The following is a 17,482-nucleotide window of genomic DNA, read 5'->3' on the forward strand; positions in this document are numbered from 1 at the left end:
TCAGTTAAGAATACAGATTCCTGGGCTCCATCTCAGATTGCCTGGGTGAGAATCTCCCTCAAGGCAGGGCCTGGGATCCTACATGTTACTAAGCTGTGTAGTAAAGATGCTGAGACCCACTTCACCAGTGTAGCTTCTGAACTGTTTTTTTTTTTTTTTTTTTTTTTAGAGAGAGAGAGAGAGAGAGAGAGAGAGAGAGAGAGAGAGAGAAAGAGAGAGTTTTAATATTTATTTTTTAGATTTGGCGGACACAACATCTGTGTTTGTATGTGGTGCTGAGGATCAAACCCGGGCCGCACGCATGCCAGGCAAGCGCGCTACCGTTTGAGCCACATCCCCAGCCCTTCTGAACTGTTTTTAAGAGAGTTTTAAAACTCCTCTGTGTTTGAAGAACAACAAAAACTGCCCAGGCCCAAATCACACAAAATTATCCCAAATTATCCTATTCAGACTAGAAGTCAAGGAGCTAGATATCAAATCAGAGACTCTGCGTCTGATAGAAGAAAAAGTTGGCTCGGATCTACATATTGTGGGGTCGGGATCCAAATTCCTTAATAGGACACCCATAGCACAAGAGTTAATAACAAGAATCAACAAATGGGACTTATTTAAACTGAAAAGTTTTTTCTCAGCAAGAGAAACAATAAGAGAGGTAAATAGGGAGCCTACATCATGGGAACAAATATTCACTCCTCACACTTCAGATAGAGCTCTAATATCCAGAATATACAAGGAACTCAAAAAATTAGACAATAAGATAACAAATAACCCAATCAACAAATGGGCCAAGGATCTGAACAGACACTTCTCAGAGGAGGACATACAATCAATCAACAAGTACATGAAAAAATGCTCACCATCTCTAGCAGTCAGAGAAATGCAAATCAAAACCACCCTAAGATACCATCTCACTCCAGTAAGATTGGCAGCCATTAGGAAGTCAAATAACAACAAGTGCTGGCGAGGATGTCGGGAAAAGGGTACTCTTTGCTGGTGGGACTGCAAACTGGTGCGGCCAATTTGGAAAGCAGTATGGAGATTCCTGGGAAAGCTGGGAATGGAACCACCATTTGACCCAGCCATTGCCCTTCTCAGACTATTCCCTGAAGACCTTAAAAGAGCGTACTACAGAGATACTGCCACATCGATGTTCATAGCAGCACAATTCACAATTGCTAGACTGTGGAACCAATCCAGATGCCCTTCAATAGATGAATGGATAAAAAAAATGTGGCATTTATACACCATGGAGTATTACGCAGCAATAAAAAATGACAAAATCATGGAATTTGCAGGGAAATGGATGGCACTAAAGCAGATTATGCTTAGTGAAGCTAGCCAATCCCTAAAAAATAAATACCAAATGTCTTCTTTGATATAATGAGAGCAACTAAGAACAGAGCAGGGAGAAAGAGCAGGAAGAAAAGATTAACATTAAACAGAGACATGAGGTGGGAGGGAAAGGGAGAGAAAAGGGAAATTGCATGGAAATGGAGGGAGACCCTCAATGTTATACAAAATTACATATAAGAGGTTGTGAGGGGAAGGGGAAAATAAACAAGGAGGGAAATGAATTACAGTAGCTGGGGTAGAGAGAGAAGATGGGAGGGGAGGGGAGGGGAGGGAGGATAGTAGAGGATAGGAAAGGTAGCAGAATACAACAGTTACTAATAGGGCATTGTGTAAAAATGTGGATGTGTAACCAATGTGATTCTGCAATATGTATTTGGGGTAAAAATGGGAGTTCATAATCCACTTGAATCTAATGTATGAAATATGATATGTCAAGAGCTTCGTAATATTTTGAACAACCAATAAAAAAATAAATAAAAAAAAAAAGAAAGGGATACTATACTTTTGTGAGTGTGTGTGTGTGTGTGTGTGGGGGGGGAGTTTCGGGGACTGAACTCATGAGTGCTCTATCACTAGCTACAACCCCAGCTCTATTTATTTATTTATGTGGTGCTGAGGATTGAACCCTGTGCCTCACATGTGCAAGGCAAGTGCTCTACCACTAAGCCACACCTTCAGCCTTATGCGGCTCAGGAATCTGCCCACTCTCCCAAGCTATGTGGCCCAGAAACAGGGGCTCACTCACAAACTCCCAGTCTTGGGCTGGGGATGAAACTTGGTGGCAGAGCAGTTGCTTAGCATGCACAAGGTCCCTCTTAAGGAGCATGGGGTCTCATGGCATGCCATGCCATCTGGCTAGTGGCAGTAAGTACACCTCTGCCCATCCTGCATGTGCTTACTGTGACATTTGAGCCAGAAGCCAGGATTGCAGGAGGCTGGAAGGTTGGGGAGCTGAGGTCACCAGCTTTGCAAATGAGGTCAGCTGGCCTCCTCTGTGTTTGAAGAACAACAAAAACTGCCCAAGCCCAAATCACACCAGCCCTGCAAATGGGAGATCCCATCCCCCTGTTGGCTACCTCTGAAGGCATCAGGGGGCAGATCTAGTCTGGCTGCATGCTCCCTGTCTCCCAAAGCCACAGGATGCAGATTTCTGCTTCCACTTCTGTCTGTCCCTACCTGCATGTCCCACAGGCTCTCTCATGTTCCCTAAACTTTGGAGAGTCAGTCACAGGTGAGCTGGCAACAGTGTGCACGGAAGTGAGTGTGTGTGCAGAGTGAGGAAGAGGGGTCCTGTCCTTGCCCGAGGAGCATGAACAACTGCCGAGGAACTGCCTACAGGGTGACCTCACCTAGACTTGGCCACCTACAGGATGGGTGGGATAGGAGAGCTGACATTGGGTGAGATACACATATCAGTAACCCCAGCGGCTCAGGAGCCTGAAGCAGGAGGATTGCAAGTTCAAGGCCAGCCTCAGCAACTTAGTGAGAACTTTTCAAAATAAAAAGTAAAAAGGGGGCTGGGGCTGTAGCTCAGTGGTAAAGCGCTTGCCTCACATATGTGAGGCACTGGGTTTGATCCTCAGCACCACAGAAAAATAAAGATACTGTGTGTCCATCTACAACTAAAAATATATTTAAAAATAAAGTAAAAAGGGTTGGGGATAGAGCTCAGTGGCAAAGATCTCCGGGTTCAATCCCTAGTACCAAACAAACAAAAATGAGAGGTGAGCCTTGGCTCTGTGCAGAGGTGGAAAAGGGCATGGGAAGAGGGCGGGGGCGGGGTATGCCTGGGGCGTGATGGGAGCCTGAGGCTGAGGAACCCAGGGTATAGGCAGAGGCGGCTGTGCCCTTGGTGTCAGGGCTGAGGGCCTGCCCTGTTTACAAGCACATGTTCACAGGTGGACTTGGAGGTTGAGAACTTGACTTTCATGCCTGAGCTCTAGATGGCTTTTAGAGTCCACAGAGTACAACGAAGACTGGAGAACTAGGATGTGAGTTTTAATTCACTACTTACTAGCTATGTACTCTGCAAAAGTGACTTGGCCACTCTGGGCCTTGATTTTCTCTGTAAAGTGGAAATTCCATCATACTGGTGGAAGCCCACCCAGGTTAAGTGTGAACACAGCACTCAGTGTCACCTCACCTCATGTCCCCCTTTTGGCCCAGTCTGCTCGGCCATGCAGGCCCTCCACTGGTCTGTCAATAGGGCTAAGAGCCTTGGTTCTCCCCCTGGGCTGCCCCTCTGTCAGCTCCTGTGCCCTTCTTCTTCCTCAGGCCCAGAATCTCACAGCCAGTGTCTCCAGAGTGTCTCCTAGGAACAGAGTGCTGTCCTAGAAGCTTCATGGGTCTTCCTGCCTTTCAACCACCTTGGTGGGAAGGATCTACTATGTTCCCAGTTTTATGAATGAACAAAGGGTGGTACAAGGAGGTGAAGCCATTTGCCCAGGGGTCACAGGTAATAAGAGGGAGAGAGCTGGGAATGCAGTTCAGTAGTAGAGCATTTGTACCGCATGTTTGCGAGGCCCTGGGTTCCATCCCCAGCTCTGCAAAAAATAAATACAAAAATAATAAAAAGGGAAGAGCTGGGATTCAAACCAAGCATTCTCATTGCAGAGCCCACCTTTTCTTTTGCTATTTGAAATCATCTTATTTATTTGTTGTTGGTCTATTCTGACTCACTCATTAGCTCCACAAGGACCAATGCTTCGACTGTCTCTGGTGGCCACTGTGTTCCCAGAGCTCAGAACACAGTGCCATTCATTTTCTCTCTCTTGTCGGTCATCTCTGGAGGTTGCTAGGGTACCAACTCATCATTCTGAAAACTGCATTTATCCTGCCTTCCCTGTTCAAATTACACTAACCAAATGCTTCCTGATGGAAAGTTCTTTTTAGGAGAATGCCAGCTGATCAATGAGGAAGGATGACAGAATTGAGACACTGCTCCTCTGTGACCTGTAATGAAGTAATGGATCTAGGCAGTGACTGAAAAGGGCTGCTGTGCCATAAGGTGGAGGGCTGGGGGATGAAGGAACCCACAGGTCACTCTCTGAACGATAAAGACTTGCAATGCCTTTTGGTGGAGACACACTGAGGAAGCATGGCGGCTGAGAGGCTTTCAACCCAAACCTGATTGTGCCCCTGTCTGGAACTCTAGTTTGCAGAAAATACCTGTGCTAAAGGGACAAGTTAAAGGGCACCACAGAGAGGCAACCAGCTAAATCCTAGAAGTGGAAAACTATGAGGACAAATGACCTTGTTTCTTCCCAATACAAACTTTGAAAAAAAACAAAAACAAAAATAAATAAACAGAAAAGGGACGCTTACAGAAAAGAACCTTAAGAGAGACATCAACCAAGTGCAACAGGAAGATCCTGATCAATAAAACAACTTAAAAAAACATATCTAGGCTGAGGCTGTGGCTCAGTGGCAGAGCGCTTGCCTAGCATGTGTGAGGCACTGGGTTCGATTCTCAGCACCACATTTAAATACATGAATAAAAGAAAGGTCCATCAACATATAAAAATATTTATATAAAACTATATATTTATGACAATAGGGAAAATTAACAAATATTAGATAGCTGATATTAAGCAATTACTCTTTAACTTCTTAGTGATTAAAAAGATCCTTAATGTGCAAAAATACATTCCAAGGTTTAGTCTGTTTTAGATAATATAAGGTGGGGGTGGGGCAGGGGAAAGGATGTAAAGATTATAAAAACAATCAAAAAACTGACCACACATTAATGAGTGTTCAAACTGGGGGCTTAGTACAGTCATCCCTGAGTCTCTGTTGGAGACTGGTTCCAGGATCCCTCTGGGATACCAAAATCTGAGCATCCTCAAGTTCTTTATGTAAAATGGCATAGTATTTGCATCTAATCTATCTACACACACACACACACACACACACACACAAAATGTGGTTTGTGTGCATGTATATGTGCGAGTGTGCGCACGTGTGCACATTAGGGATTAAACCTAGGGCTTTGGGCATGCTGAATTAATTACATCCCCAGCCCTGACTTCTGTACTTTAAATCATCTTTAGATTACTTATAATACAAGGCAAGTGCTATATAAATAGTTGTTATACTATATTGCTTATGGAAAAATGATAAAAAAAAATAGTCTCTGTGTGTTTAGTACAGATGCAACTCCCCTCTTCTCCCTGACAAAATTTTGATTTACATTTTGTTGAATCTACCAACATGGAACTAGCGGATACAGGGCCTGCAGATGCAGAGGGCCCACTGTACACCTTTACTACATTTTAAAAATGAGGGTTAGGGCCAAGCGCAGTGGTTGGCAGGCTGAGGCAGGAGGATCATGAGTTCAAAGCCAGCCTCAGCAATGGCGAGGTGCTAGGAAACTCAGTGAAACCCTGTCTGTAAATAAAATATGAAACAGGGCTGGGGATGTGGCTCCGTTGTTGAGTGCTCCTGAGTTTAATTCCAGTACCAAAAAAGAAAAACAAAAAAGAAAAAAAAAAAAAGAAAAAGAGGGCTGGGGATTTAGCTTAGTGCTCGAGTGCTTGCCTAGCATGTGCAAAGCCTTGGTTCAATCCAGTAGGTGCACGCCCATAATCCCAGTGACTCAGGAAGCTGAGGCAAGTTTGAGGCCAGCCTGGGCAAATTAGCAAGACACTGAGCAACTTAGCAAGACCCTGTCTCAAAATACAAACTAAGGCCTGGGGATATGGCTCAGCATTAAAGCATCCCTGGTTTAATTCCAGCTCTGCAAAACAGAACAAATCAAAGAAACAAACCCTCCTCTGACTTCCCACTGAACTGAGAATAAAACCTAAAGGGGTCCAGAGGCCATGAACCCCACACAATCTGCCCTGCCACCTGTCCTTTTCTCCCAGTTCTCGCCTTGGCTCACTCTGTTCCAGCCACCTGCTCCTCCCCGTGCTCCAGGTATGTGCCACACCATGCGTACGTCAGGGAGTCTGCCCTGGTTAGTACTCAGGAATCCATTCGATGGCTGCCTAGGCCATGGAGCCTATCTCAGCCTGCTCTGCCCACCATAAACAGCTATCCTGTCATACTGCAGCCCTTCTGTTGACCATTTTCTTTCTTAAAACTGGTTGCTACCCATCCTGTATCACACGTCTACTTTTTTTTTTTTTTTTAATTTTTTCAGTTGTCGATAGACCTTTATTTTATTTACTTATATATGGTGCTAAGGATTAAACCCAGTGCCTCACACATGTTAGGCAAGCGCTCTACACTGAGCTACAATCCCAGCCCACACATCTACTTCTTTATTGCCTGCCTTTCCCCGAAGAACACTGAATCCAAGGGAGTGGGCGCTTTATTGTGTCTACCACTGCATCCTGGGTACTGTGAATGGAGCTTGCACATAGTAGGGGCTCAATAAACAAGTGCTGAACAAATGAATGAAGTGTAGTGTGCCCTCGGGCAAGCTGCTTTTCACACTGTGTGCTTCACCCAGAAAATGCAATTAATTAATTTAATTAATTAAATGCATCGACTTCCTGGGGCTGCTCCAGAGACTACATATGAATAAAACAAAGAATTTACACTAATAATGGGCACACAAGCATTCACTTCCACCCAGCATCATTATCACTTCCTGAGGAGTCAGGACTTGTCTATTCCTCTCTACCGAAGCCTTGGGCCTTGCGTTAGTCCTCTGGGAGTTGCCCTTACCTTCGGGGCGTGCCATCCTCGAAAGGTGGGATGATGACAACCTTCACGGTGACAGAGGTGCGCAGCAGGTCAATCATCTGGTCGTGGGTCAGTGTGACCACAGCCACCTTGCAGATCTCTACTAGCCGGCTGCCTTGCCGGAGGCCGGCCTGCCAGGCAAACCCATAGTCCTCCACCTCGGCCACTGTCCCATCGTACTTCACATGGAAGCCCAGCTGCCCAAGCCCATTTCGCCGCAGGGTCATGTCCACCGTCTCCCAGCCATTGGTCATCACCTGTGGGCAATAGGCAGGACTGAGTCTTAACAGTTTGAGTTATTTCCCCTTTGAGATGAAAGGCCAGTCTACTATCCCAGGTGACACCAGGGCACCAGGAGGGTGAGCATCAACTGAGCCTGGTAAGCATCCTCCCATCCAGTGCCTGGTTTCTGGAAGGAGATGTGGATGTGCTACTCTGTGCCTTATCACCTCATGGACAGAGCAGTGTTTTGCTGTGTTCGCCAATGTCCCCACCTCTCTCCTTCCTGTGTGGTGAGACTGTACCTCTTGGCCACTGTGGCCAGGTGGGTGAGCTGTGGGTAGAATGGACATGTGCTCGGGGTGGGGCGTTTTTTCCCTCAGTGTGAGCCCCTGAACAGGTCTTTTGTCTCTGCAACAGAGACCAGTAAGATTCTAGAGGGTAGTGGCTCTCTGGGAGCTGGGGTCCCAGTGGGGGAATAATGTGGAGCAGAGCCCCCAGCCAAATCCAGGATGGACATGTAGTATGAACAAGAAATAAACCTTTGTTCTTTTTTAAAATATTTTTTTAGTTGTAGATGGACACACAATATCTTTATTTTTATGTGGTGCTGAGGATCGAACCCAGTGCCTCACACATGCAAGGCAGATGCTTTACCACTGAGCTACAGCCCCAGCCCTTTGTTCTTTAAAGCCACTAGTGTCACATCCTGACTGATGCAAAGATCCTACCCGAAGTGGGAGAAGCAACAGACCTGCTACATGGGGACCTTTTCTAGCTCGGGGGCTCACATTATATTCTTCTACTTTGTGATTATCACCAGACCACACAGGGTCTCACCTCCAATCACTCCCTGTTTCGCTTGAGTGGAGATTCCCCATGACACCTGTGAAGGTCAGACAGGAGACCCTGCTGAACAGAGCCCGAGGCCCTCTGTGCGCCATTAACGGCTCCCTCCTTTTCTTGGAATACAAAAAGATGAACTTCAGAAGCTACTGCTATTAAGCAAATTCTATCAAGATCAGCCTGCCCTCTCCTAAAATTACATTATGGAACGTGAACAGGTAATGGTTCAGATTTCCCGTGAGAAGCCACTGCCTGGCTAGAGATCATGCTATTTAATGTAGGTATTAGAGTGCTGGCTTTCACACCCTGCTAACTACCACTTGAGATCCTTCTATGTCACAAAATACTCTGTACATTCATTTTTTTTATACACGTCCAGACACAAATATTTCTTGCAATCCAAATTGACCACATTCTTTTTTTAAAAAAATTTCATTGATCATATTATTATTATTTTTTTGATCACTTTCTTGAGCGTGAAAGTGTCATCAAATCTATTTAGGTCCTGATTTACATAGTGAGAATTTGGAAAGTAGTAGACTTATGTATGACCATGCCTCACAAAATAGTATTTATTTTTGCTCATGGTACCAGGAATAGAACCCACAGCCTCTTGGATGCCTGGTAAGCGCCACACCATTGAGCAACACATCCAGGTCATACTTTGATGCATTTTATTCTTTCTTATCCTACTAATATAAGCCACATGGATGCCCTTATAAGAGAGGCCCAAGAGGGTACCATTTGTGAAAGAGATTGGCCCTCACCAGAATCAAACCTGTTAGCGCCTTGATTTGGGTCTCCCCAGCCTCCAGAAGTGTGAGAAGCAAATTCCTTCTTTTACACATCCAGTCTAAGGTCTTTTGTTAAAGCAGACCAAAGGTACTAAGACAACTATCCTTTACAACTGTTCATCGAGACTCAGGAATTAACTTCATAGCCCATTCATGGGTGACAATCTCTTTGACAATAAAGATTTTTTCAAGTGTGATAATAACAAAGCTGTTATTTTTAAAGTCGATCTTTTAGAAATAAATATTTAAACATTTAATGATGATATGATGTTCAAGATCTACTTCAAAATAACAAGGGGGTAGAGAGAGAAAGAAGAAATAGGGAGGTAAGTGTGGAGCTGGTAACGCAGATGGGCGTCATATGTAGTTCTCTCTACTTTCATGTATGTTTGAAACGTTCCATGATTAAAAGGTAAAATTGGTTTGAAAAGAAAGCTGACTGCTGCGTGTCTCAAAAGAGAAAGCTGTCCCCAGAGTTATCCTAGCCCACTGCTTCTGCTTTGAGAGTCAAAATCTTTGAAGCAGTCATTCCGTGTCTAAACAGTTTGGCTGTGGGTTATAAAAAGTTCTGTGTGTCCATGCCCATGACCAGTTAGGCCACGCCCATCCGCAGAGGCCCCAGCTGTTCATGGAGAAGGTCCCAATTTCCAGAGAGGCCCAGAGTCAGCGTAGGCAACAGCTGGCACTCACAGCCGTGGCTGGGACTGTCAAATGTCTCCCCCTCTTGTTCTCCTCTCCCCTCTTCCTTTGGGGAAAAGACCCTACCACAAAATAGTTTCAAAATTTTTTTGATTGTTTGTGGTACTTGGATTGAACTCAGGAGCATTCTACCTCTGAGCTGCCTCTGCAACCCTTTTTATTTTTAGACAGGGTCTTGCTCAATTGCCCAGACTGGCTGGATGTAGTGGCGCACACCTGTTATCCCAGTTATGTGGGAGACTGAGGCAGGAGGATTTTAAGTTCAAGGCCAGCCTCAGCAACTTAGTGAGGCGCTAAGCAACTTAGTGAGGTCCTGTCTCCAAAAAAAAAAAAAAAAAAAAAGAAAAAAATCAAAAAGGTCTGGGGACATGGTTGGTTCAGTGGTAAAGTGCTCCTGGGTTCAAACTCCAGAACCAAAACAAAAACCAAAATCAAAAAATAAATTCTCAGGCTGGCCTTGAACTTCTGGCCCTCCTGCCTCAATCTCCCGAGTTGCTGAGATTACTGGTCTGTAGCACCATTCCTGGCAGCAAAAATAGTTTTTTAATCTTTATCTTTTTGGTACTGGCAACTGAATTCAGGGGCACTTCACCGCTAAACTACACCTCCAGTTCTTTTAGTTTTTTAAAACAGGTTCTTGTTAAATTGGTAAGGTTGGCCTTGAAGTTGCAATCCTCCTGCTTCAGCCTTCTTAGTCACTGGGATTGTAGGAGTGTGCCACTGCACCTGGTCTGGAAAACAGTTTTGATGGTCACTTGGACACCTTGTTGTGGACCACATTTCTCAGCTTCCCTTGTGGCTGGGTAGGGACACAGGACTCAGTTCTGGCCAAATAGATCTGAAATAACAGAATGTCTATCTTGGGTGGGTCAGCTATTTATTTATTTAAACTATTTACTTTTTAGTTGTAGCTGGATACAACACCTTTATTTTAATCACTTATTTTTTATGTGGTGCTGAGGATGGAACCCAGGGCCTCGCATGTGCTAGGCAAGCGCTCCACCATTGAGCCACAACCCCAGCCCCTATTTATTTATTTAAACTGAATTGGAGTCTCACTAGTTGCCCAAGTTAGCCTTGGAGTCTCACTCCTGCCCTCCCACAATCCTCCTGCCTCGGCATCCCTAGCTGGACTATAGGCCAGCACCTGGCGTGCCTTGGGTTATTAAAAACAAAACTGCCTGCTCTCCACACTTATGTCCTCTCCCTTCCTGTAGAGAGCAACATGGATATGGGGAGACTTGGCATATACTGTGCAGATAAGAATACATCTCTCCATCATTATGAGGAAAAGGAGGAGGCATAAGATGAAGGCACTGTTCCTTTCTTAAAATGTTTTATTTTTAATTGTAGTTGGACACAATAACTTTATTTTATTTGTATGTGGTGCTGAGGATCCAACCCAGGGCCTCGCACATGCTAGACGAACGCTCTACTGCTGAGCCACAACTCCGGCCCTGACATGTTCCTTTTAACATGTGAATCAGTTAAGATGCAGGAAAACACCTCATATTTGGGATCACCCAATGGGAAGACATGTCTAGGAAGTGATTCCCACATAGCTGTGTGATTTGCGACAATTTTTAACACTATTATGACAGCAACTGTTCTACCACAAGCCAGGCTGTTTGATGGTGCTCTTTGAAGCACTTTCCTGAACTGAAATTCCTTGATTGCTCTTTCCAGCTGTGTGATCTTAAACTCTGTGCCTCAGTTTCCTCATCTGTAATATGGATAAAATAATAATAATACTTCACAGGGTTAATCATTCAATAAATTAGTATATGTTAAAAAAAAAAAAAAAAGATGAAGGCACGTGAGCCTCTGAGCTGTCCCTGCCAGCCCTGACTATCCAGAGCTCTTGCTAGAAGAGAAATAAGCTTCTACCCTGTTTCAGTGTCTGCTTCAGCAGCCCAGCCTGTGAGTACCTACTGCACTGCTTTGGGTCATTCTTCATGAGCAAGGGGGAGCTGCTTTTGCTTAGCATCCTGAACCTTCTGTCTCCATTGCTTTTGTAGCAAATCCAAGGAAGCCCACAGGAGAGAGATTAGATTCCTGGTGTTTACGAAGATGTTCTTAAAAGATCACAGGGCACAGGGAACAGCTTACAACACCCAACCCACATGCTAATTTGAAGAAACTTCTGCTAGGTCCTGCAGTCACCTTGCTCTGCTCCAGTCTCCCACCGAAGTTCTTTTTTCTGGGTGATGATTTGTGTGCCAGGCACTGGGTTAAGCCCCTTTTCTGCCTGATGACACTGATGTCTCACTTCTGAGGTAGGGAAGGTTATTTTGCCTACTTGACAGGGGAGGAAACCCAGGGTGATGCTAGCTGCAGCTTCTTGCCTTTGGCTGTGACCCAGCATCCCCTGCGCTGTGCTGTTCACCCTCTACATCTCCTTTATTTATAGCATTAATTGCAATTATTTAAAAACTCCCTTGTTCCTTATCAGGATAATTATTTTTTAAAAATGTTCTTCTAGTTGTTGATAGACCTTTATTTTATTTCTTTATATGTGGTGCTGAGAATAGAACCCAGTGCCTCACACATGCCAGGCAAGTGCGCTACCACTGAGCCCCAACCCTAGCTCCAGGATAATTCTTTTTTTTTTTCCCCCCACTTTTATTTATTTATTTATTTTTAAATATTTATTTTTTAGTTTTCGGCGGACACAACATCTTTGTTTGTATGTGGTGCTGAGGATCGAACCTGGGCCGCACGCATGCCAGGCGAGCGCGCTACCACTTGAGTCACATCCCCAGCCCCAGGATAATTCTTATTTATTGTTCTAGTCTCAGTTTAAAAGCCATTTCCTCAGAGCAGCCCTCTGCGTCCCTCTGGTCTGGTTCATAAGCTTGGTGCTTGGGGGTAATGTGCATGTGGTGGGAGTCAGGGCCAAATGACACTTGTTTCCCATCTGAAGAGGCAGCCACTATCCCACTTCAGCTGAAAATGTGGGCCTAGTGTAGCCAGACCCCCAGAATTTTCAAGAGAAGCCATAAAATCAGATTCATTTGGAATCCTCTAGTTCAGCTTGGGCCATGTGTCATGGCACAATCCGTAATCTGAGAGACTCAGGAGACTCAAGCAGGAGAATCACCCGTTCAAGGCCAGCCTCAGCACCTTAGTGAGGCCCTGTCTCAAAGAGTGAAAAGGGCTGGGGATGGAGCTCAGTGGTAGAGCACCCTGGATAAATCCCCCAGTACAACAGCAGCAGCAGCAGCTTTGATAACCAAGTATGCCTGGAGCTGTCGCCAACCTGTGGACTGGAGACCTCCTTGTCTGGCTCAGGTCCCTGTGGTAGGTTCCCATGATGTTCTCAACACCTTCCTTTTAACCTCTTGGCACTTGCCATTGCTCATTCAACATGTGTCCAGAGCGGGAGTCCCGTGAAGGCAGGCCTGGCCCCGTTTCGGTCACTGCTGTTGTGTCCCAGCACCGCCCGGCCAGGGCCAGCACAAAATAAAACTTGTGCAATAACAAAGGAAGGGATGCAGCTTGTTCAGAATTTCTGGGTGGTGGAGTCGCTGTGCCCACACCTCAATCCTAGCTCTGCCAGGGGAGGATGTGGACAGCTCACCCTGCGGACATCACACAGGAAAGGGTCACTGCCATGGGAATTTAAGATGGCCTGCCTCTTTGCAGGAGAAGGTCCTCATCACATTTCCTTGGCAGGTTTGGGTGCAGAGACCAGGAATGGGGGATGGTTGTAGAAATGTGCACCAAAAGGGCTGCACGACAGTAGGGTGGACATGGGGCAGAGTGGAACTGGGAGGAGATGGTGAAACATGTAACTTGGCACGGGGCCTACCACGGTCCCTGATCAAGGCACGCGAGCTGCTGTTAGGATCTAGGGAGGAGGGATTGCCTAATGGCTCAGGCTCTTCACTTGCTTTGGGGCCTGGGCAAGTTCATTCACCTCTCTGGGCCTCAGTTTCCTTATCTGTGACATGGGGATAATGGTATCTATCCTCTCTAGTGTTTGTGTGGAAGAAATGGTTCAGATGTGGTGTCCCTCAAAAGCTCACGTGTGAGACAATGCAAGAAGGTCTGGAGGAAAAATGATTGGTCATGGCCTTGACCCAATCAGTGAACTAATCCCTGATGGGATTAACTGAGTGGTAGCTTGTGGAAGACCAACCTTGCACTTGACTGAGTCACACTCCCCGGCTGGGTGCTGAGGCGCTCAGTCACAGAAATGTGGCAGAGCTTTCCCCACCCTTCTTGGGTGCGAGGGTCGGTGTCTCGTGCATGGCTGTGTCTTGCTACAGCCCCATGGGTGAAGCTACGCTCACCTGTTCCTTTGTAATATAACCCCTCACCCTGTTTAGGATAGAATCTTCCATGGAAGTGCCTTGTGTGTGTCCCCTCCTCTTACTGTGCCCTTGGGTGTGGCCTACCCAGGTGTCAGTCAACCTGCTGACAGTGGACATCATGAAGATAGACTCAGCCCCCTGAAACTGACCCCTTGCCTCGTTTGAATACCTTCTCCTCAATAAAAGGGGTCAGCGTGTGCTCTCGCTCTCTCTTCCTGAAGACCCTTAAGGTCAGAGGAGCCATCACAGCCACCCCCAAAGAAAAAGGTATTTGTGTCTCTTGTGTGGTTATTTTGCCCAGCCCAGTCAGCCTAGATCAACTGGAGTGACCCCTGAGCCTTTTAGTTGTGAGAACAGAAACCTGGCAGTAACTGGAGGCAGGAGAGATGTGGCTGGAGGAAATCGTTCACCGAGGGCCATGGTTTTGGGGTACACATTTGTATGTGGCAGGTGGAGACCTCTCTCTGCTTTCTGATGCTTCCTTCCACCACACTCTTCCGCCATGATGTTCTGTCTCACCTCACGCCCTGAGGAATGGAGCTGGCCTTATATGGATTAAGACCTCTAAAACCAGAAGCCCTCAAATAAATTTTTCCTTCTCTACTGTTGATCTGGTTGGGTCTTTAAGTCACAGCAGCAAAATAGCTGACTAAGCAAAAGGCATGGCCACATACAGGCTGAGCGAGTGTGACACGCAGGGGGTCCTTCATGAGCGCTCCCTAATGCTGTTACTAGGATGGCCCGCGTCCATATAGCATGTAGCTCCCCTTACTAAGTGTCTCTGTGTACCAGATGCTGGCCTGGGCACCGAGGACACAGCAGTGAACGGAGAATACGGAAGTCCTTATCCAGAGGCGAGGCAGGCGGAGCGGATGGCCACGCCCTCTGGGCCAAGTCGGGAAGGGGGTCTGCAATCTTCACACAATGAGCCTTTAGTGACACCTGACCAAAGGCCTGTAGGAAGGCAGGGAGTGAGCCACAGGGGTATGTATGGAGGGAAGTGTTCCAGTGAGGGGCTGTGGGCAGTACAAAGGTCCCGAGGCGGGACACTTGCCCAGCACATTTGAGAAACAGCCGAGGTCTGTGTGGCTGGGCGGCGAGTGATGGGGGAGGACGCCAGAGGAGTCAGCAGGGAGCTGACCACACGGGGCCTCATGGGTCAGTGTAAGGACTTTGCCTTTTAGCAAGAGGGAGCTGAGGGTTTGGAGCACAGAAGTGACGTGACCGGATCCCTCTGACATCCACACTGCCAACAGATACAGGGAAGCACAGCACGGAGATGGCCTCGACCACCCAGAAGACATGGCGGCTGGGCTGGGTGCAGGCTGTGGGAGGGCGACAGGCTGTGAGGGTGTGGGTCAGAGAGGAGCCAGGTTGATGTCGAGATTTTGACCTCAGCAAACAGAAGGATGGACTTGTCCTTTACGGCGACAGGGAAACCCAGAGGGTGGGAGGGACACCAGTTTGCTCTCAGCCATGCTGTTTCAGGGGTTCTTAGCCCACTGGAGACGCCGAGGAAGCAGATAGAGAGCAGTCTTGAGTTTGTGCACAAGTAGGTTTTAGAGACAGAGACCTGAATTTAGATTCCAGTTCTGCCACCTACTGGCTGTAGGATCTCATGTGAGTATCAATACCTTCCTGTGCCTAGTTTCCACAACTACCAAGCGGGGACAAAACAGGACCTATACTTGGAGGGTGTGTGTCAAGATTATGTGACATTTGCATGTAGACCACTTAATACAGAGAAAACGTTCAAAAAACTCCTCCAATCGACCAATCACTACTCTGTGTTTACTGAACACCTACTATGTGCCAGTCCTAGTTTAAGCATATGAGACCAGCAAGTGGGCAAAGAGACAGAGGCCTCAGTGCCCAGACTCACCTCCTAATGGGGAAATCTAAACACCAGCTGTTATTTCCTATGAAGCAGCGTGAATTGTGAGGTCAGGGAGCTGTGAGCAGGGCTCATCAATCTAACCCGAACATAACGGGAATGCAAAGGCCTAGAAAGGTGAGGTCAGCCACAAGTCACAGTGGCACGGCAGGTCCCTGCCACCAAGTCAGGCAAGTTTGGGCAACACAGCTCATCCACATGATAAGGGTGATTCTCAGTCCCATTTTTCAGTTAGGGAAACTGAATCATACAGAGGTTAAATACCTCACTGGAGGTCACACTTAGAAGGTGACAACGCCAGGACTCTAGAACCCGTGCTCCTAGCTGCTGTGTACGCTGTCCTCTAGCTTCAGCTCACCTGACTTGCTGCTCTGTCACACCTGTGGTGGGGTAACTGCTGCAGGACCCACAGTGGACCTTCTTTCTGAATACTTCTTGGCACAATGCTTCAGGCAGCCACTGTCAGCTGGCTACTAACTCATGTGCCACTCTGGCTGTGGCCAATGGTCTAAGACTGAGATTCCCATTAGGAGTTTGGGTAAGGTTTTTAGTTTTTGTTTTATATTTTTGATGGTGCCTGGGGCTCAAACCCAGGGCCTGTGCATGTCAGTCGAGTGCTCTACCTCAGAGCTACACCACAGCCCCACTTGCTTTTTTTATTTTTGCATCTTTGATGTAAGCTTCAACTTGTATTTTCTATCAACTCCTAGGGTTAATGAGTATGCCTTTTGTTTTTCCAAGGTGACGATGGCACGGAAAGCCTCAAATCCCTGGCCCAAACCTTCCCCATGAAGAAGCTGGGCTGCAGGACCCACCAGATCCACAGTGTGTAAGTGACAATTCTGGTGCTCCCAGGGCCGATTCACATCAGCCTGACTGACTGGGAGAGGGAAAGCGTTTCAGTGGTTCCCGGGGCCTCTGCCAGCCACACGATCACATGCCAACCACACGCCACTGCTCAGCCCCCTCTTACCTTCAGCCTCTGGACGATTTCCCTTATGTCCTCCACAGAGCCCTCTGTGGACTGGACGAAGATGTGGTCTCCTCGGCCATAGAAGATTTTCAGTGTTGAGGCGTCCGGGGTCCAGCCAATGACATCCCCGCAGTAGCAGTTGAACACCACCTCCTTGGTGCGAAGGTCCAGGAGCACCACAAACTCGTTGGAAATTCCCAAAATGCAGTCGATTTCCACCCCCTGGGCAAAGTCCTGAGCTGCCACCCGCCAGGCGATAGCCCCCGCACTGTGCTGCTCGGCGCCTGCCCGCGCCTTCGTCTTCTCCTTCTTCTTGGAGGTCAGGGAGATGAGGTTGAACTTGCCGGTGGAGTCGATGGGTGTGTTGGAGACACAGTTTTCAGCCAGGTCCTTGAGGTACTCCTGGCGGGTCCTGGTGGCCATGGTGTGGAACTTGTCGGACTTGTGGGCAGCGTTCTCAGCATTAATCACCTTGGCCAGCAAGAAGTCTCTGAAAACGTCAGATTTGCGGAATGTGGTTCCACTGGGGATGGGGGGACCGAAAGGAGGAGCATCTTTGGATCGGGTCACAGCCATGCTGGGGAGGAAGAAATCATTTAGATGTGGAAAGGAAAGCACTAAGACTGTCTTTAGAAAGAAAATATATGATAAAAAATTAAAAAACAGGAGTTTCCTTTGCCCTACATTTTTTTTAAGT

General features: G+C 47.0%; 1 protein-coding gene across 3 annotated transcripts in view; it reads right to left on the reverse strand.

The window, feature by feature from the left end:
• The window catches only part of Sipa1l3 (signal induced proliferation associated 1 like 3), a 236,228-nt gene that overhangs the window by 56,923 nt on the left and 161,823 nt on the right, over window positions 1-17,482 (reverse strand). For all 3 annotated transcript variants that reach the window (XM_077105705.1, XM_077105703.1, XM_077105704.1), the window contains exons 9-10: window positions 16,786-17,362; window positions 7,027-7,301 (exon numbers count right to left, since the gene is read on the reverse strand). In XM_077105705.1, coding sequence (XP_076961820.1) covers window positions 7,027-7,301; window positions 16,786-17,362 — 852 coding nt within the window. The remainder of the gene's footprint in view (window positions 1-7,026; window positions 7,302-16,785; window positions 17,363-17,482) is intronic.

The sequence above is a fragment of the Callospermophilus lateralis genome, chromosome 18 (genome assembly GCF_048772815.1).
Source record: "Callospermophilus lateralis isolate mCalLat2 chromosome 18, mCalLat2.hap1, whole genome shotgun sequence".
Lineage (NCBI taxonomy): Eukaryota > Metazoa > Chordata > Mammalia > Rodentia > Sciuridae > Callospermophilus > Callospermophilus lateralis.